The sequence below is a fragment of the Hippopotamus amphibius genome, chromosome 5 (assembly GCF_030028045.1).
Source record: "Hippopotamus amphibius kiboko isolate mHipAmp2 chromosome 5, mHipAmp2.hap2, whole genome shotgun sequence".
Classification (NCBI taxonomy): Eukaryota; Metazoa; Chordata; class Mammalia; order Artiodactyla; family Hippopotamidae; genus Hippopotamus; species Hippopotamus amphibius.
Window position 1 is genome coordinate 165,844,139 of NC_080190.1, and position 21,312 is coordinate 165,865,450.

At 37.8% G+C, this 21,312-nt stretch overlaps 1 protein-coding gene across 13 annotated transcripts in view; it reads left to right on the forward strand.

Moving 5' to 3' along the window:
• Positions 1-7,223: 7,223 nt before the first annotated feature.
• Positions 7,224-21,312, forward strand: part of PHF20L1 (PHD finger protein 20 like 1) — a 70,823-nt gene continuing 56,734 nt past the window's right edge. For 8 of the 13 annotated variants that reach the window (XM_057737235.1, XM_057737237.1, XM_057737246.1 and 5 more), the window contains exons 1-2: positions 7,224-7,489; positions 9,683-9,802. In XM_057737235.1, the coding sequence (XP_057593218.1) occupies positions 9,720-9,802 (83 nt within the window). In that variant the 5' untranslated portion in view covers positions 7,224-7,489; positions 9,683-9,719. Of the gene's footprint in view, positions 7,490-9,682; positions 9,803-14,126; positions 14,272-17,561; positions 17,579-21,312 lie in introns of those variants that run through there. The other 5 variants (XM_057737241.1, XM_057737247.1, XM_057737248.1 and 2 more) reach the window with 3 other exon arrangements.

Genomic DNA, 21,312 nt, shown 5'->3' on the forward strand with positions numbered 1-21,312 from the left:
CCCTCAGAGATTATAGTGACTAGATATAAGGGTCCCCGTGAAAGATGAGAAAGGAGCATTTGGAAACACCTGGCATTTGTATATCAATTATCATTTGCAAAACACATAAGGCTGGTTCTTTCTAATTTAATCCTCATTACAACTCTGTGAAGTAGATTTAAGATTCCCATTTACATGTGAGGAAAGGAAAATCAGAGAAGCGTCTAGACCCCAGCTACTCTGGTAATGGTGTCAGGTCTAACATACGATTCCTGGTCTTATTCCAAATCCCTGGCTCTCATACGCTTTCTTTTTTTAAGTTGCCATAAAAAAAAAAAAAAAAAAAAAAGCAAGAAATAAGTTAATGGATTGATTTCCTTCAAATGTCTAGTCTCCTGTGATTTTCATGATACCCATAGTTCTTAAAAAGATAAATAGAAAGGAAAGAAAATAAAGAAAATCAAAGGATGTTTACCCTGACCTTGGGGAAACTGGCTCTGCTGAATGTTTTGCAAAATAAAAAAGAGGAAGTAATCCAATACCTGACCACAAAGTTGGATTGCCTCAATATTTTTTTTTACTAAGGCAAAACCGTGGACTGTGGCAAGGCATGTGCTAACAAGTTCTCTGCCCCAGTCCAGCCCTCTCCCCTCCCCCACAGGTAGAACTCTCTTTCATCTGAATGTCTGGCAGTTGCCTTGGTGATGTTGGTATTGTTTTCTGGTCCTGGCTAAAGGGACAGACATTTAGTCAAATTGCAAGTGACCTGTTAGAGCACATATTCTGACCCTGCATGCTCATGCACGCTGACACTTATACTGTATCAAGACGACCTATTAGTGTGTTGGTCTACTTGACTACCCGGTTAAGTGCCTTATGATCAGGCATTAAGCTTATTCATCCTTAATGCTCCTTTGGCCTAGCACTGAACTTGGCACATTGCAGATGTTCAATAAATGCTGTGGGAAAGAATTGGAACTAGAATATTGTTTTTGTTTTGTTTTGTTTTAGAATGCTGTTTTTTATTTGTCAAAGGTTGAATCAAAACTATAAAGAGTATGTGGTCTATATGAAATGTGGTCTGTATGGGAATATAATTGAATAACATTCAGCTGTAAAAAAGAAATGTTGCCATTTGCACCAACATGGATGGACTTGGCATTAAGCTAAGTGAAATAAGTCAGACAGAGAAAGACAAATACTGTATGATATCACTTACATGTGGAATCCAAAAAATACAAGAGACTAGTGAATATAACAAAAAAGAAGCAGACAGACAGATATAGAGAACAAATTAGTAGTTACCAGTGGGGAGAGAGAAGGGAAAGGGGCAACTTAAGGGTAGAGGAATAAGAGCTATAAGCTATTAGGTATAAAATAAGCTGCAAGGATATCTTGTACAACATGGGGAAAATAGCCAATATTTTATAATAATTATAAATGGAGTATAACCTTTAAAAACTGTGATTCACTATTGTACACTATATGGTACATTTATGTAATATTGCACAGCAACTATACTTCAATTTAAAAAAAAAAACTATAAAGAACCAACGAGCAATAATAATTTTGGAGTCTGTATAGAATGTTGTTTGAAGCTCACTTCAAAGCATATTTCAGATATCACTTCCTTTATGCAGTCTTCCTTGATTTGCTGAGTCACAATGAGCGCAGTCCTATAGTATGTCTATTTCGAGATGATTCATATTTAGCTTCATACCGTACCCGGTTGTTTCTGTATCCACCTCCCCATCATGGCAAGTCATTGGATTCCTTGTTTTGTTTTTCTTCCTGTTCTATCACTCCATATCACCCAGTTTCTAGTATTAAGCAGAACATCAACAGAAGTTTGTTGAGTGATTAAGCAAGGAGCTGAAAGATAAAAGAATGCATGCATGCATGCAGGCATGCTGTCTGCCATACTGGAGAATGCCACTGAATTGCCACTAGCTCCATCCACAAGGAAAACGACGGCCACTAAGAAGTTAAAAGTGTTCACTATTTGGTTACTGTTAATTTGTGTATTTGCTATGTTCTGTTGCCTACCTTCTCCTCCCCCAGTTTTAACAATCCCCAGCAGTGTGTTCTACATTGTAGAGATTTGCCTGTAAAAGCCAACACCTAAGGAATTAGGAATATGAAGGTTAGATCAAACTCCCACTAGATTTACCTCTCATCTGGTTTGGTTTTCTAGCTTTGCAAACCCAGAGGAGTAATCTCAGTTTCTTTGAATGGCTGTAAATTGTCATTTGGAGTCACAATGAGTATAAGCCAGTTGCAATGAGTATTAGTTGTTTTTGTTGTCTGGCTCCTATTTTCTTTCTTTCAAGTAACAGCATCTCAATTTTCTTCAGAGGACCCACTTATTCCCATCTCTCAGTCCCTGAGTTTGGGGCCGGTCTCCACTTCCACCTGCCTGATTGGGGACTGGACCCCAGGTTCACGACAAATCAGTACAAGTCATTCCCACTGCCACCATGCTTGGTTCAGATTTGGGCACCTGGCTTAGCTTAGGCCAATGAGAGAATGACTTCTAGGACTTGTTTCTATGTTCAGCAGGATGTTGCGGTGACAAGTCTGAAGTTGTTGGGCGCCTGCATGTGGATCCCAAGAATCAAGCCAACCCATAGGAAGCGGAGTGAAAGATGCTAAATATCATTTGATCCCTGAATCACAAGGCAAAAGATACCTTATCCCTTTTTAACTCCACAAACATAAGTTCCATTTATGCTTAAGCCTGTTTGCATTGAATTTCTGTCCCATGTGACCACAAGACTCCTAACACATCGCGGGTCTGAAACTTCTGTGTACAAAAGAATCATTTAGGATGGCTTTTAAAATGCAGATTTCTGAAGTCCAAGCCCAAGACACAGGTTAGGGCCCATGGACTTGCGTTTTAACAATGGGTGGGTCTAATGCAGATGATTGATGGACCAATGCTTGAGAAACACTGAGAGAGTTCATGGAAGTGATAACAGGATACAACAATACCCAGAATCCCGGGAGTTTCCAAGTATCAACATAGTAGCTGAAAGTGAAGAGCCCATCCTTTGTTCCAGTATCAGAAACGGGAAAACCCATTAAGGAATTAGGAGTTGATTTCATATTCAATGCTTTTCTACTGGTTTTCTCTTTATTAATCTTTCCCTGCTTTCCGTAGCATGAGCATACATCTCCGTTTGTTTGGGACTGCCAGGAATCCCCCTGTTGTTCTGGTGTAATTATTAATAGCATTTCTCTCCACTCTTAAAATTTTCCACAAATTTTATGGTCACTCCATTGCTTCAAGGCAATCTGCACAAAAAGGAGTTTTTTGTCATTCAGGCCTCTTGCTGCATCTCCAGCTTTTGCTGAGCCAAACATATATATTTTTTTCTATTTTATGACCTTTAGTAGCAGAGACTGAAATCATTACTGCCAAGTCTAAAAGTCGTAAAAATCTCAGAAACCCAGGTAGCTTCTGAATAGTGTGTGAACTTCCAGTAAAATAAAAAAGTAAATAAATAAATAAAATAAAGTTGTTTAGAACATCCCATCATCCTCAGGGCTGACTCATTCTAAGAAAGCAGCCTATAAACCCAGGAATCCCAATGGGAAATACATTAGAAATGTGAGCGGAATGCTGCATGTGAACGTATGGGAGAGATGGTATCTCTCTGTCAGGTTAACACCCGGCCCAGGAGCTCAACTGCCAGAGATGAATTCTGGAATAACCACCACTTCTGGTCAGTTGATAAAAGGATATGGTGCTAGAGAGACAGGAGAACCAAGTTCTCTGGCAGGTGAAGGATGTGATAATAGTGCCATTTTCAAAGAATTTTAAATGGAATAGATAAATATGCCAAGGGTATCTATTGCAGAAGGCTAGGTTTCTACTTGTGTGTTTTTTAAAAAAAAATTTTCAAATTCCTTCGATTTTCTTCACTGATGCTAATTATATATATTAGAGCAACACACAGAAAATAGCTTTCCTGTGTTTTACATGTAATGAAGGAATATCTGGTATCTAGCAGTGACTTCTTCTTCCCTTAAAATAGGTACGTACGGTTGTTACATATTCCAGGAGATATTATGATTCCATATTCATATTTTAGATGTTGGAGGAATTTAGTTTAGTGATTTCTGCCTAAGGACCCTTGTTTCAAGATAATTTGCCCACTGCCTGTTTGGTTCCAGTCAAACACAGCTGTAAGTTCTTTCTTTCTAAATTTGGAGAAGAAGTGACTGATGGCTAACATTTACCATCTGGACGAGGAGTGTGTCGGGTGCGAGAGAAGAGGGGATACAGCAATGCATAGTTTCACTGTGCAGCTGGGGAGAGAGTCATCCCTAGACTTTTCTGTACAGTACCTGGTATACCTTCCCTGGTTCTGAGCTTTAACTTTGTAGGGTCAAAAGCAGCCATGATAGCCTATATGAGTTTTCTATCAATCTTATCAGACTTAATGTCCCCCTTTTAGAGTTAATATTATGTAACACCCTACGCACTTTTCTGAAATAAAATCCATAAATGAAATAATCAAGCTCCACATAATAAAAAAATCAATACAATGCCATAGTGATAATGTAAGATTACATTTATGGAAATAATTGATAATAAAAATAATATATGTCTCAGTACGTAAGTATTCAGCCATGACTCACAAAGAGCCACAATGAAGTAGTCAAGTGCTAGCATGGAAATTAAGATTCATCCTGAGTGTAACAGCTGTAAAATGCAGAGTGATATAGGTATATTCTATCAGCACCTCAACCACTATGAGCAGCTTTGCCATTGGCGATATGATTTTTTTAAATGAGATAAACTCTTGGTAATTTTCATACAAAGAGGAGTGTCTTCCCTCATGTTATACAGTGGCCTCATTCCTCAAAAACTGTGTGTGTATTAAAACCTTGCAAAAATACTTTGTGCTTATGTGTAAAACTGAGTTCTAGGGTACAAAAATGAGAAACAGGTTTTTTTGTTTTGCTTTGTTTTCTTTTACACCTACACAAATGTTTGGAGGGCCATTCAAAAGTCATGTATGACCTGGGGCGATTCTTCACGGTATGGGACTGCATTGTGCTTTTTAGGATGTCTAGTAGCTCTGGTCCCTCCCCACTAAGTTGCAGCAGTGCCTTACTCCAATCATGTGACAACTAAAAATACACCTCCCCTGCCCATTCCCAAGGTGCCTTGTAAAGGATGGTATTGATTCCATTAAGAACGCTCACCTACACAATCCACTCAAGTTAAGAATCATTTATTGATACATTAGACCTAATTTCCACTTATTTTCCTTTTTCAAGTTACATTATTGGAGGGATCTCTTGTTAAGTCCCAATTAAAATGGAAGAATCATCTCTTCAGTGTAGATTGGTAGATTGTCAGCAAACAGTGCATATTGGATAGAATCTGTGCTATTCTTTTACATATGTATTTTATTTAAATTACAAACAACCTCAGATTTTCAATGATGTAAAACAACAAATATTTATTTTTTTCCCTCACTTACTGGTTCATGGGTCAGCAGGGATTTTGCCAGGGTTCAGTTAGTTAGCTCTGGGCTGAACGTTAGAAATGTGCTTACTGGTGTTGCCACTGCTGCTGGAGAAAATTTTCCTTATTTTGAACATCACTAGCAGCTTCTGATATACAGTTCTTAATGACAGAGTCTAATTGGTATAGCCGAGAATAGAATTTTAGCTGCAAGGGAAACTGGAAACATGAGTTTCTTATACTTTCATCTTATTTAGTGTGATGTTGACTTTGCCCTAGGACTCATAAGGTGGGTGTATATGTCAGTTTGCATTAGGCTATGCTGTGTAACAAACAACTCTCAAAATTTCAATAGCTTAAACCAACATATATTTATTCTTCTCCTTATACTACATGTCAGTTGTGGATTAGCGTCATCAGAATCTCTTTTGAATATGGGTTGTTAGAGCAGCCACCGTCTCAAAAATTGCATTTCGTTGTGCCAGAGACAAATAGCTTGGTGAACTGGCTTTTAAAATTACCAACTGGCTGTGACAAAACTCATTTCCAATTTCATTTTATTAGCCAAAGCAAATCAAATGTCACACATAATTCTAAGGAGAGTGCAAAGTATAATCTTGCCATGTGTACAGAATATTCTGGAAATATATGGTGTACTGTACTAATGACAACATGATGGGAAATTTCCCATACATGGAAAGGGATTTCAGATGCTGGTCAACTGAAAACCAAGATGACAAATGTCCACTAGAGACGGTCTTATTTATCTTTTCTATATACTGCCATCCTCAGTGTAATTCAGTAGTTATTAGTAACATAGTAAGTGCTGATTGAACGTCTGTTGAATAAAAGGATATGTATGTGGTTGTTTGAATTACTGAATCTCACTATAATCGAAGCTTAAAGAGTGACACTTTGCTATTTTAATTCCATTCTGTAAAGCATGATAAATGTGTTATTTGCATGCAGTGCTGCATTCAGGAAGCTCGGGGATCAGAGCGGCACACTGGAAAGAGAAAAAAGACGTTTATCTTAGTATTGCTTTGAATGTGTTCACTTGTTGGTCTTCCCTACAGTGAGGCCACTTTCTTCTGTGCTAGTTCAGAGTTTGGGATGCGGTGGGTGTTCAAGAAAAGCAGTTCTGCTGTCATTAGTTGTGTATTCTTAGGAAAGTCACATCGATTTAGCCATAGGTTCTTCAGCTCCCTCCCCTCCACCCCAAGTATGCACTCACACACAAAATGCCTTAGCAATGTTTGTCTTTTGCGTTGTAAGGATCTCCTAGACTCTAAAGGAATACAACTGTGCAATTGTGGTTGTCATGTGACGTACTTACAGCACAGTGCCCGCCACAAAGCATTCATTCAGTAGACATCTGTTTATAACAATAACCATTAGCTCTATTCTTAACGTGGAATGGGGTGGATATCTAAGAAAGCGTGCAGTGTGCATTTACAAACGGCTGCCCAGGGTGCTGGGATTGAGGAATTTTGAGGAACCTGGTTCCCAACAAATCAACAACAGTAACATTCAGTGGGCTTCGTCGTCATCTCCCAAAAGTCAAACACTTCACAACCGCCAATGCGGCCCGAGGCCCGCGGTCCTTCCCTCGCTAACCAGCGCCCCTCCCGCCAGCGGTCCGCCAACTGCCGCCAAGCCCCGCCTCCCAGGGCGGCCTTCCAATCAGTAGCGCGGTCCGGGCCCAGCCCTCCGCGTCACGTGACGAGGCCGGGCCCACTTCCGGCGCGTCGCGGGTGGCTGACGTCGCCGGGGCCGGCGTCGCGTCAGGGCTGGCCGGCGGCGCAGGAGGCGATGGCAGCGGACACCGAGTGGGCTTGAGGGCTCGGACCTGCTCCCTCCCGCGCGACCTCGGGCCCGACCCTGCGCTGCGGCCCCAGCTCGCTCCGCTCCCGCTGCCTCCCGGATCGCTCCGAGGCGGAGGCGGAGGCGGAGGCCCGGGCTGGCAGTCCTGCTCGCGCCCCGGCTCGGCCCCGGACAGCCCGGCAACTGTGCAAAGAGGAGGCCGAGTCGGTAAGAGGCGGCGGCGGCGGCGGCGGCAGGGCCTGGAGGCCGCCTGGCCCCCGCCTGGCCGCCCGGGACAGCCCCGCGCTGGTGTCTCTCTCTGGCCAGCTCCCCTCCCGCGTCCCTCCCCGTAACTCGCCCCTATTGTCTGGGCGCCGCCGCTCCCTTTCCCCCTCCCTTCCTTCCCGCCCCTGCCGAGGGCCGGACGGCTGTCAAACCTGGAGGCGTCTCCTGCACCCTGCCAGCCCGGTCTGAGCCTTTCCTGTCTGTCTCTGGTCACCCCCTCCCACCCCGCGTCACCACCCCCCACCTTTTGTTTTTTTGTTTTTTTTGGCCCCACGGCCATTCTCCGACCATTGCTTCACGTTCCCAGGGTTGTATCTTCTTGCTAATTTTCTTTTCCCTCCCATTTGTCAGGTTCCCAAGTTTCACCATCCTTGTATATTTTTGCTTTCTTGTTCTTTTCCTTCCTGATTTTTTATTCCTCTCCGTTCTGTCCGCCCCCTTTTCTCTTTTTGCTTCAAGTTTTACCCCCCCATAGACTGTTTACTTTGTCTTACTTTTCCTTAATTCAGATCCCTCCCCATCTGCCTCTCTCTACCCAAGAAAAAGGAAATCTTGCCTTTAACGGTACCGCATCCTGAAGTATCACTGGGGGTGTTATAGGTCTTAACTTTGTTACTTCTCGTGGGTTCTAAGTCTGATCCTAGAAAATCTCAGTGTAACTGGTCAGTTACCTCTTACTAAGTTCTCCCTGTGAAGAACAGCAGAAAAGGTGGATTACATTTCTATGCAAACATTTAAGTAACTGCCTTGTATGTTGCGCACTGACCAGACCGCTATTAAAAATATTCATACTATTGTTTCTTTTCCATCAGATGCCCTCTAGCTGAGTTTACTGTTGATTTTCATGCACTATTCTTTGCTGCTGCCATGGCCGGCAGGAGGATATCTCCACCCCCCCCACCCCCCCACCCCGTCCTCCCCCCCACCCCGTCCTACCCCTCATGGGTAGTTAAGCTTGATTTTAAGTATTTTTATGGCATGTATTGTTGTATTTGGTGTATATGGCCTCTATTTTCCCTTACCTAGCAGATTCTTTCTAAGAGGAAAGGGCAGTTGGTTTTTATGCCTGCTGTTATGTTTTGTCCCTTTTGAATTGTGACAAAACCGTTGAAGAAACATGACACAGTTGTGTGTTTTCTTTTTTAAACTGGGAGGGAGCATAGTCATATTAGTAATTCTAAATTTCAAAAAGGTTTTAGGGATTTCTCCTCTCCCCCATTAACAGTAGATTTCCATTCCTGACTAAGTATTATATTTTGATTAGGCTGTCTCAAAATGCGTTCATATTCCTCAGGTGCAGGTTAGTGAAAAAGAGGCTACCTCAATTGCTGGGTCGCCGCTTGCCAAAAGGATAGTTAATATTCCACATGTCCGTGATCTAGAGAAGAATGGGTGTTCCTTTGTAGCTTTTGTTTGAATGTACAGCCACTTTTATTTCAGTGTGGGTACTGTGTATATTGAAATATAGTAGAAATAAATTCTCAGAGTTAAGAAATATCCATATCATTGTTGCTTACTGAATGTGAAGAAAAAGAAATTTCCTTTGCAACTTTATACGTTAAATTAAAATTATTGAATCATGTGTTATCAAGGTGGGAGATCACAGGTAATGAAAAATCCTAATCACCAAGAGGAATTACTAAAATCTTCGCTGGAAGAGTGTGTCTACTGTTTCTTCCATCTTTGTGTTCTTTAGTGTCTTACTGACTTTTATATTACAAGGCACTCAGTAAATATTTGTTGAAAAACTTGGTTAATTTGTTCTCTTAAGAATTTTAGTAGTCACATGCCTGAACACTCAGTTGTCTTAATTTTTCAAAGACAAAAACATTTTTAGCTGTTATCGTGAAGAATATTCTTGGGTATTTTCAACTTAAAATTTGAAGCATTTTAGCCATAATCCCCATCTATTCATTCTTTTGAAGTAGTTATCTTTTTAGTGTCTTTTTTCTTAATTCATTATTAAGGTTGCCTGCAAGTTGCACCGTACTTTACCTAGAGATGTTGGTAATCATCATTCAGATTTCTTAAAAATTTGGCAGTTATTTTAACTTCTCATGTAACGTTTAAAAAATTCTGTTTAATCCCCTGTGACTTTTATGCATCAGAATCTAACTCTTTTTTTTTTCTCTTGAGGTAGTGAAAAGAGAACCCTGAAGAATAGGATCTCAAGATGAGTAAAAAGCCCCCAAATCGTCCTGGAATCACTTTTGAGATTGGTGCTCGTTTGGAGGCACTGGACTACTTACAGAAATGGTATGGAAAATACGGAGCCCTTGACCTAAAGCACAATATCTGTAGTCTTACATGAGTTGGTTAATTGCTCTTCTCCTGCCAGTGGCAGAAACATTGACTTGTTCCTATTTTGAGTAAACATATACATTGTTTTTTAGTTTTCCTACTCTTCAGCAGATTTTGCAGCTATTGTGTACTTAATATGAGTTCTGTGGGTGGTAGGAGGGAGAGGCTTAATCCAGATAAACAGGTTTCCAAGTCTTGGATAAAACTTGATGTAAACCTATCTTTTTTTTTTTTGGCCTGTATCAGCGGTGGTCTTTCAAACTGGGGGATATGTTGATGGTTAGCATAGTCGTCATTCACTGTTCACCTAAAACCCAAACCCAGTTTAGCTCCTCCTTCCCCAGAGTACAGTGACCTAAAGGCAGGTTGTTACTGCTTCCATTTTTAAATGAAGTAATCTTTTCAGGTCTTCTCTTATGTCTTCTGTACTGGCCATCTGTGATAAGTGGTGAATTCAGACACCTTCAACGTAACCTTACATACAGTGGTGTAGGAGCAGTTGCTTACCTGGGATAAAATCACCACCTGGAAAGGAGAGAAGGGGAAATAGCACACACCAGGATCACTGGACCACAGTAGGAATAAGGAGAATCCCCTCTTTCTCCTAGGGAAGGCCTTCCTCATTTCGTTTAGCTGGCCTCTAGTTCTGCTCTCTGGGTGAATGTCTCTGGGTGCCATTCTCAGCCCCCTACTCTGAGAGCGGCATTGGAGAGCCTCCTCTCCTGGGAGTGGTTCAGCCTCAGCTTCTCTTGAAGCCTGTTTATTTTGATGTGGGGTCTAGCGGTTCAGCAACTCTACCAGACTTTTTGACATTTTTCTCTTCACTACAACTCCCTTAAAAATGTAATGGGCATTTTGTAGATTTGTCCTTGATTTGTATTAAGTCAATTTCCTGTTGGCAATGACAGGCAGAGAAATCTTGTTTAGTCATGATATTTGACTTTAGACCAGCCTGGGGTTTTTGTCTATTAGCATCCGGTGTTGGAACTTTGCACATGTCCGTGACCCCCAGCTTAATGGGCTCTGCTTGGGACAGTTTGAATCTACAGTTTGAGGTGGGAAGGCACAGTTATTAGGCCGCATGCCTCCAAGCTGCATCTCAGTGAGTGCTTCTTTTTAGGGGGCTTAATTACTCTCATCAGGTGGAGAGTGTACACAGTGCTCTCAGGAGGGGCTTGGAAAGCACCTGGGAACCAGGCAGTAGCATCCCTCCTAGTCATGATGATAAACAGTGTCTCCAGATGTTGCCCAATGTTTTTTTTGCGGGGGCAGGGTGTGGAGGGCACTTATGTGCTCCTGATTGAGAGCCACTGCATTAGACCATACAAGGAAGGATGCTATTTTAGTCAGTAATTGGCTCTCTTTGGTTCTGATTTTGACCAAAAGAACTTTTTACTCTGAAGGGACACACTATTGAATCTCTCTGTGATGCAAGAGTAGGAGAAATGTTGCTACTTTGATGTTAATCTTAATCTTAACTTTTTTTTTCTTTTTTTAAAGTTACGGGCTTTTTGAATTATTAGTTAAGACTTCCAGGTTGACAAAGGTGCAGTTGAACTAGCTTCCACTTTTGGAAAAGCACATAGTTTATTAGTTCTTCCGGTGGCCGTCAGGGATATTGACATAATTAACTTTGGTATTAGTAAGAAGTTCACTTTTAGTGGTAAAATGTTTCTTAATTCATCAGCTGTTAAATCGATGATTCAGTAGTTAAAAATATTATTAAAAAGAACTACTTTAAAAATTAAGTCTGAGTTTGCTTTTAGGATATTTGGAATTTCAAAAAACAAATGAAAGTTGTAGCTTAATTTTTTCATTATCTTGTGCTTCTTATCAAAAAATGCCGGCGTGCTTAGCTAGAGTGATATCATGCAGATGTACTCATTGATGAAGTTTAGATTTAACTGTAGTGACCCCAGTAGTAATGGTCTCTTTAAAGTGAGTAAACATTAACCAAAATAATCACGTACAATAATCACCGAAACTTGCTGTCAGTTCGATTTTTATGAGCTCATTTATATGAAGATTTTAGCATTCTGCTATAGTGATGCTTTAATTAAAAAAGAATTGAGTATTGTATATATATATTCTAGGTACTTGAAAGAAATAATTTTCTTGTGACTGTTTATTAATGTCAGTAATCTCAAGAACTGTTTAGGCTTGGGTGGCCCTTTAATTTAGTATTAAAGTTCTTTACTATAGAACAAGTAATTAACTACTGAGATTTATTGAATTTTATGTGGGGCACAAAAGAAGTTCTTTGAGATATGGTGCTTTTAACAGATTTTATTTCTAAGTGAGATAGACTTTATTCTTTATATTGTTTGATTTTTTAAGGGCCATTCTGTATTCCATATAGATTCCACAAATTTTTGCTTTAATGTCAGGTAAAATTACAGAAGGATTATTTAAATGTTGAGAGACTTTGATATTCTTATGAGGGCAAAATAGTTAATCACTGAAAATATACTGAACTAATTTCCTTCTGTCTTTCATCCCTCCCTCTCTGCTTTCTTTCATAGTCTCTTCGGGTTGTATCCATATTGCATGCTTACTCTTCTGCATCTGTTCATTCAATTGGAATAGTATTGAGGCCCTGCGGACATAAGTGTCTTTTGAGTTATAGGCATTGAACAGGGAGGGACAAGCAGGAATGCAAATATTACTTTCTTTGTACTTAAGACATTTACAATAAGCAGCATAGCTATTATTAAGAAAATCAGTTGTCATATGTTGATACATTAGCTTTTAAAGAGAAGTACAGAGGGAAAGTTGTGATAGTGGGGCACCTGAATGACAATTCGTCTTATATGTAGAAGGTTTTTCCTATATGAAAAAAGGAAAATATTTTTTAGTATGTGCCCTAGAAGTAAAAGGATAAACTCTAAATTTAGTGAGCAGAAATAAACTAAGGTTAAGCTCCCACTTTTTGGTTTGGGGTAGATTTGATTTAATAGGAAGACTTAAGCTATTTTTCTTTGGAAAACTACATTATTATTCCTTGAGCAAACCATATCTCATATTCTTTAAAGTTTGGAAAGATATCTCATCCTTGAAAATACATTCCACATTTTTAAGTAGCAATTTATTACTTATTGCTTTCAAAGTAATTTTCCAGCTACATCTTAAAACCCTGGTGGTTTGATTATTTGTGAATACTAATGAATGCAGGCCCCGAGAAGCTAGTGAGGGGCCAGCTGCCTTCTGCTCCAGTGTGTGGCTTTGATACCTGGGTCTCTTCTGTGTAGGCTAAACCTAACCCCTACTCTGTTGTGTGGGTTGCTTTAATTTTTAGGAAATTTGTAGTTTTACTCAAAACATTTTGTTTAATTTCTTTCTCAATAGTCTTTTAATTTGTCTTTTGAAAGACTTTTAATTTAATATGCTAATGTTTACAGCTAACACACTCAACTGTTTTCTGTCTTATCTCCATCACATTTTCCACCACAGCCTCTGTATATCCAAACCTGAGTTAGCTTTATAATCTCTTGAATGCAATAACATCATAAGAATGAAAATAGTTATAGGTTGTTGGTATAGGAATGTGTTTGGGGAAAGAGGGAGTTCAGAGTTGAAGTTATATGTGAGACACTGTCAGTGGATTCTAAAGAGGAAAGAGGCAGGTGCAGATTCAGATTGCCACTTTCTGATCCTGTAAATATGGATAAGTCCTTGAACTTGGTTGGCTTAGCAGTAAAATGGAAGCAGTGTTACTGACTTTTACTTATAGAATTATTTTAAGGATCAAATTAAATACTGTATTTAAACTTGCTACAAATTATGTAAAATAATACATAACTATGAAGCACTGAGGTAAATGCAAGGGAAGAGGGAAGAGTTGAAAAATAAATCTTTAGGGATCTGAAGACTCAAGTGTATAAGATTTTAAATGTGGCCTTAGTATTGATATGAGAATGGTCTGGAATATAGAAGGAATATCATGTCATTGCAGCATGCTATAAACCGTCTTTTTGAGGTGATAATAAAATCTTTGTTTTTGCAGAGTTTTATAACTTTACAAAGCACCCTCAAAAATATTAATCATTCTGAATATTGTTCAGTAAGAAAAGTGATAAAATCAAACCAGTTTTGCCTACTGATTTAACTTTTTGATTGAAATGAAAATACTCTGTAGCAAATGATTTAGTTGTGAAAACAGAACAAAGTAATATGCTCTCATGGTACTCGTCAGCTTGAAATTATAAAGTCAATTTAAACATTCAGATGAGTTATGCTCTTCTGACCTTTATTGGAATATTTCTATTTAATTCTCTTCTAGATCTAAAGGAAAGGAAAATGAAAGATTAAAAAAATGTGGAGATGTCTCCAAGTATCAGAGTTTGATAGAACAGTATAAATTTGAATTGGCAAATGCTGTTTCCACACATTTGGAGTTTTTTGAACTGTATGGAACATTTGCAAATGTGAGTTTTTAAAATGTTCATGAACAGAATTTTAGTAGAGTGGGAAAATTGAAGAAATTTGGATTGTAGGAAGTACAGATACTTTCTAATTTAAATAAAATTACGTATTGTCTGAATTAAAAGGGATTGTCTTTTTCTAATTGGACTTGCTATTCAAAGGAAAACACTAGTAAAGTTGTGTGATCTATATTGGGAACAGAAGAGTGCTCCTGAAATGTAGTATGTAGATCAAATTTAAAACCTGAAAACAAATTGAAATTACATTAGGTGAGTTTGGAATTTGTAGAAACCATAGGTGAATAATTTTAAAATATTCTTTTGCTAATGTAAATAAAACTTGTCCTTTTTTATGTTGCACTTTCCTAAATCTCTATATAATTGGAAAATATTGATCCTAGTTTTGAGTCACTGCCTTTGAAAACCTAATTTCAGCCGTAGACTCAGAAAAATGTACAATCCTATTTATATACCAGAATAATCGAGTAACATTATGAGTGGTGGTAGAAAACTTACCTGTGAACTCCAGATTAAGGACCCTGCCTGTAGAGAATTTCAAATTGAAATTCACAAGACTCGTTTTTAAATTCTGAGATTCTTTACATTAAGAAAGTTACAAGTTTTGAATCCTAAGATCTAAGTGAACCCTCAGTTTAATAATCATCAAACAGGTCTCCACCAGTGTACAAACATTTTCGTACTTTAATTTTTAAAATTTCCACAAAAGAAAGCCCCATGAACTTTTAAAGATAAAGTTCTCCCTTCTCCTCTCCCTCTCCCGGCTACAAAAAAATGTTGAAAGGAGTAGAGTAGACATATTTGTTTTGAAACACACCTACTTTGTTCTTATTGTTCTTTCTCTAATATTTTTCCTTTCGTTATGTTGATCCAGTTTTTTTTTTTTAAATTGAGCTTTTTCTTACCTGCTCAAGTTTTTTGCTTATCTTAGTTTTCTTGAAAGGCAAGGGAGAAGGAGTATTGAAAAAAGTAAATTTAACTAAAGTCAGAAAATGTGGGTGCTGTTCTGCCATGAACTCTGGCTGGGGCTTTGGAGAGTTACTTCTCTGCTTTAATGTCCTTAAAATGAAGATGTGACGTATTTGATGCTCTTTTAGGTCCCTTGAACTAAAGAAACTCAAATTCTTTTATCTACTTTTCACCTATTCAGGGGTGACAGCTTTTTTAATCTCACTTTTAGAGAGGTAAATAATGGCTTGAGGCAGAAGTAAGGTAGGCAAGGACTAGAAGTCACATGAGTTTGCTCACAACTGCTGGTCTCTAGAAGGAGAGAAAATGAATTGAAAAATGCGGAGAAAGGTGAATATAATTGGAAACAAAAATATAGAGGTTTGAAGTATTTGTAGTCTAGTGGTATTGGGCAGGTAGTTACTCTTTCTCCATCTTGCTCTCCTACTCATTTAAATGCTTTCTCATGAACTGTTTACTTTTGAAATTACTTAGAATCGTAACTATTGGCTTTAAAAAGTCAATTGTTATCTGGCAGGATACTCACTAACTTTCCATGTGATACTGATTCACTAACAAATTGGTTCTCTTACAAAGTTCATTGATACTACAATTTTAAAAGTGATTCAGGTGAAGTCCAGAAGAGTAGTTCTCAAACATGAACCTGCATCAGGATCACCTGAAGAGTTTTTAGGCACAGATTGGTGGGCCTCACAGCTACAGCTTTTAATTCAGTAGATCTGAGGCAGGGTCCATAGTGCATTCTGACAAGTTTCCACATGATGCTGATGCTGCTGGCCTAGGGACCATATAAGAGGACCACTGGTCTAGACTATAGAGAGTTGCTAACCTGAAGATGAAGTTTTTGAGGAGGACAGCAATGGAAATATCCAGGATCATGTTTTGAATTTACGGTCCGTTTTAATTGTTTCTGTTAGTTGGAGGAAATAAAATGTAAATATGAACAAAGTGATGCATGATCCAGAAGTCCTTTTTTGTTATTTTTTGATAGAATAGAATATATTGACCTGCACATACTTTGACGTGCTTCAGTTTTCTTGCTCTTCCTCTTTCTGTAGTCTCCAGCGCTGTCTGGCTGGGTAGTTGAGGTTTAGGCTCTTGTTGCTTTATTAAAAAAAAAAAAGCTACCTCTAGTTATGATTAATCATGAATTGACTTTTATTGTTCTGTGCTTTGTGTGCAGTTACGTAGTCGGCAAGGGTTGGATCCAGAGAGGACAGTTTTATTTGCTTATCTGATGTTTGGTGGAAGTTCAGTCATCATCTGTCACACACATCCAGCTCCGTATTCGTTACATCATTCCTACTGAATATTATTATTATGTATTGCGAGATTTTATACTTATCACATTACGTGATGCTTTATTTTGTAGTGAATAATTGATTAAAGCCACTAATTAGGAAATAATTTTTCTGTGGTGGTAATCAATTTTACTAAAAAGAATGTTTTGCAATTCTAGTTTTGCCAAGTAGACAGAATTGTATCTGCAGATGCTTGAGGGTTTTTAATTTTATTTTTAAATTATTTTGTTTAACTGAGGGAGAAAATCCAAGCTTTAAGTTTTAAAAACTGGTAGTATAATTTCTTAAAAGAAATGAACATGGTATTGAATAGCAGCTTAGCTTTGCTATTCTTCATAAGGGTCTCAGTGGTTTAGTATTTTTATATGACTTTGTATTGAAGAACTGTTGACCATTCCTCCTACCACCTCCTGCAATCATTAATCAGCATATATAAGATTTTCTTTTTATTAAATTAGAAACTGGTATGTAAGTATTATGTTATTTCAGTCACTAAAATTAACTCAACTTGGAGAGAATTGTTGCAATAAAATTGAGGAAAAAATGTGGATATTTAGTATTTGGTGTGTCTTGAAAGTCTGTTTTCTCATTGCCAAAAAAACAGTCCTCTTCAATTAAAAATGAATGTTTCTAGTACATCATGGGTGGGTAAAGTACAGAAGAATAAGCTACTGATGTGAAATGAATTATATACAAGACCTAGCCCCTTTTACTCATAAAAGGTGTCCAGCAAAGTTCATTGAATTTTGGTGGTTTGGTAAAGAATGAACCCAAAAGTTTTGGGGATATCCTGAAATCTGGTTACCATTGCAAAACGCTACCACAAGTGAATAGTGACTTACTGGCTGAAAACTAAGCATAAAAAGACACTTGTGGAACTATTATGAATTAGACTAGGGAGGGGGGGGATGTTTATTTTGTACAATATAATGAAAGCTGTTTTCCATACTTTCCGGGCTAACAAAAAATTTTATGCATTTAATTTTATCAGAAGCAGAAGATTAAATTTGCAAGAAAAACAGGTAACTTGATTTCATACTGTTTTTATTTGTTTTCAGTACCTCTTGATAAAGAGCCCCCTATATTCGAAATACTGTAGTAGTTTGACAGGAGCTGAAAATGATCAGTTGTAAGATGCAGAATATATGATGATCAAAAACAAATTCTTTAAGGATAGACAAACCTCCTTTCAAGGATCCACCACTTATTACCTGTTTCTACTTGAGCAAGTTACTTGATTTTCAGAGCCTCTACTGGAAACAGTGGTAGTACCTAACTCAAAGGTTTCTTTGAGGATTAAGCAAGACAGTGCACATTAAGAGCTTTTCATGGTTTCTGCCACATGGTAGGCATTTAGTAAGTGTTAGCTTTAATAATAGTAATAGCATGAACATTAGTTATTCTAAGAAAGTAGAATCTAATGGGAGAGGAGTCAGTGTAAATTCTAAAGACTTTAATCATAGATGTATAAGCATGTATGACTATCTGGAGTATTAACATAATTTTTGTGTTAAATATTAAGTAATAGAAAGTGGGTGGACGGCAACCTGCTAGAGTTCGGAGTTTTGTAACAAAATTAAATAATAAAGAGTTGGGTCATGTTGGCCTGAACAAATAATATGAGGTACATAAACTTCGAGTAGATTGCTGGTGACGTTTTTAGTGGTGTGGGAAAGGAATTTTTGATAGTCTCATTGATTCTTATGGTAGGAGATAGTAATGAGCATAAAAGCTGTGGAACAGGCATTTTGATTTGATCAGAACTGATGGTATGAATGAATGTAAGCATGGCAAAGAGGTAGGGAGGAACAGGAGTTTAAATCCAGTGATCTGAAATGAAATCTTAATTTGAAAGGTGGCTGCCACAAGTTACTGGAGGAAAATACATAGCTAACTCTGATCTTACCCATTCTTTGCTGCAAAGATTATGGACAGGTAGGAAGCAGGGTTGCCTGGCTGCTTTTGTTGAACATGTGTCCTGGGGTTGAATGGGTCTGAAAAGAAGACCTGAGGGATAATGTGGTGAGATCCTTAGAATTCAGTGTTGGAAAAGATGTGATTTTGACATATATAGCCATCCTCTGAATATTCTTGAAATTCTAGATTCTTTGGGTTTATACTTCATTATGGAATATCAGGTCTGAGTTAATCAAAAGGGTTTTGTTTTCAGTCTGTTGTTCTTCAGGTGTGTAAACAAATTAACATGCAATACCTACAAGCATGTCATCTAAAAATACTGTAGTAATAGGTGATATTGTTGTAGTGCGTGAATGGTGAGAAAACACTTGAAGATTACAAAGCATAATGTAAATTTAAAGTATTTCCAGGAAGCTAAAAATTTTTAAAGGTTAGTAGATTTTAAGAACATTATGTTTGCTTTGGACTTCGTTCTACGTTAATTTTTATTATTTGGCAAATAATCTCTTCCTGACAATTGTATGTAAGGAAGATTTCTATTTCTATTTCTTGTAATATGTTTTAGTCATTTTTTATGACACCATGTTAGAGTTTCTTGCTTATGCAATTCTTATCCACAAGACTGTTCTGAGTTGTTAATTCTAACTCCTGAAGATTCTGCTAACATTTAAATTATGTTTGTCATATTTCAAGTGTATTTCATCCTTTAAAAATTGAAGAACTATTTTATCCAAGAGAACATCTAATTTAGGTACTCTTTCTATGTGCTACTGTAGTATATCTTTACTCCACTAGCTATTACATTATATTGTAATTGGATTAGCTTATTTATTTGGTTCCCTTTTTCTCTCCCTTCCCTGCTGAATTTGAGTTTGTTGATTGTTATTTGTATTTGTAGCTTTATTTCTAGTTTAGTATGTGACACACAGTGAATTAGAGACTCAGTGTTGAATTAAATGAAATGCATAAGAAACTGTCAGTTTTTAAATTTACATAAATTAGAAATTTTATTATCTTACCAGTGTAAACAAGAAAAGGACTATTATTTAAAATACATAATTTGAATAGTTTATTGGGTCAATTGCCTTTTTCATTAATATGGCATTTATTCAAGTGATTAGTTAACTCTCAGAGTGAATTCTGATGGTCTTTGGGACATTTGATAATGTTGTCTGGCCTTGCTCAGTGGGTTGTAACCTGTCAAGGAGTAGTTAACAACCGTGTCCTTTGGCTTAAGTGCGGGTGATTCTAGGCCATCAGTGTATCAAGGAATTTCCCTTATTTCCTCATGGTTACTGTTCTTTATCAATACAGATAAAAATCTGGCTGTATCAAACTAGGTGATAAATCAGATTGAATTCTCTAAATTCAAATCACGTTTGTTTTGCTATGTTGACTATAAAAAGGTTTTTTTTTTTTTTTTTAATCTATCAGAGTATAGTTCTGGCGTAGCTGCATGCCCGTCATTTCTTTCTTCCTTCCAAGGAGAGTGGAACACCTGTGGCTTGAGTGTTAATAGATGATCTTGCTTTCCAGAGGATTTTTTTTTTTTTTTGGTATCACGGACCCCTTTGAAATCTGATTAAAGTTGGGAACCCCTCTTTGAAGAGAATAACTCATACACATCTATACCAAACAGTTTTTTTCATATAGCCTCAGGGAATCACGGTCTCCTGATCTGCTGTCAGTCAGGACCTGCCCATGTAAAACAGTTAATAGCCTGAGCCAGTGTAGTAATTCGTCCATAATGGTAATTCCCATTTTAGATCCTCACTTCTCTTTGTGTTTTGACAACACACAAGAGTTATAGGAAACCAATACAGTATATTCAGTGTGTAGCTAACCTCTTTGGTCAGTATCTGATTCTTATTGGATTACAGGTTTAGTTCAGAATCCATAAATCTTGCTACTCTCTGAACAGTCTTGTGTAAGTGGGAGGCACCAATGATAGTGTTAAAATGCTGGTATTCTCAGTTGAGGCAATAAAATGTTACAGGAGTTCAGAGAAGGTGAAAATAATTTTTGTTTTTGGTAATGGCCTTACTGTAACTCTGTTGTTACAGCCATAGTTGAACTTGACCATTAGAGGATTTTGACCACACTGATTCAGAAAGAGTCCTAAGAAATCAATTGAGACATTACAGTAGTAGAATTGCATGTATGAAAATTCTGTTAAATTCAGTAAGAATCATTGTAAAGCCTTCTCAGTGTTTCTGAATGCTGTTTGTTTCCAGTAAACCAAATAAACAATTTAGGGTGGATTCTTTTTCTTGCTAAGTTTGCTCAGAGTAAACTCTGTTCTCTAAGATTCAAGTGCAAAAGATGTATGAGGGCAAAGTAGGCCCAGAGAAATGGAGGCAGTCCCTTAATTTCTACACAAGTAAATATCATTTAAACAGTGCAAGCATTTCAAAGTGATAATGGGATTATAACAGGGAAGACAGTGGAAATTTTATGGTATTTTGCAGTAATGTGATAAGGGGTAGTAGAGCTCTGCGTAGGATTTTGGCCTTGAGGAATCATAGCCCTAGTGAGGTTGCCTTCTCTCCATCTCTTTCTTTTGAACCCTGGAGAGATGCCAACTGTGGTTTTGTCTGTTTTTTTATTTTCTTCTTATCCCTAATTGTTTTAACTCTGAAATGCCCGTCTCCCATTTTTCAAATCTTTCCCCAAATCATTTATAAATGTTTGGGACTCAGCTGAATCACTGTTCTTTACTCTTAACAGCTTACCATGATTCATCCTTAAAAAAAAATAAAAACATTATCACTACATCTTCCAAATTCAATAAGGAAAATCTTACATTCCATTCACACTAAATTATAATAAAGCATAAATC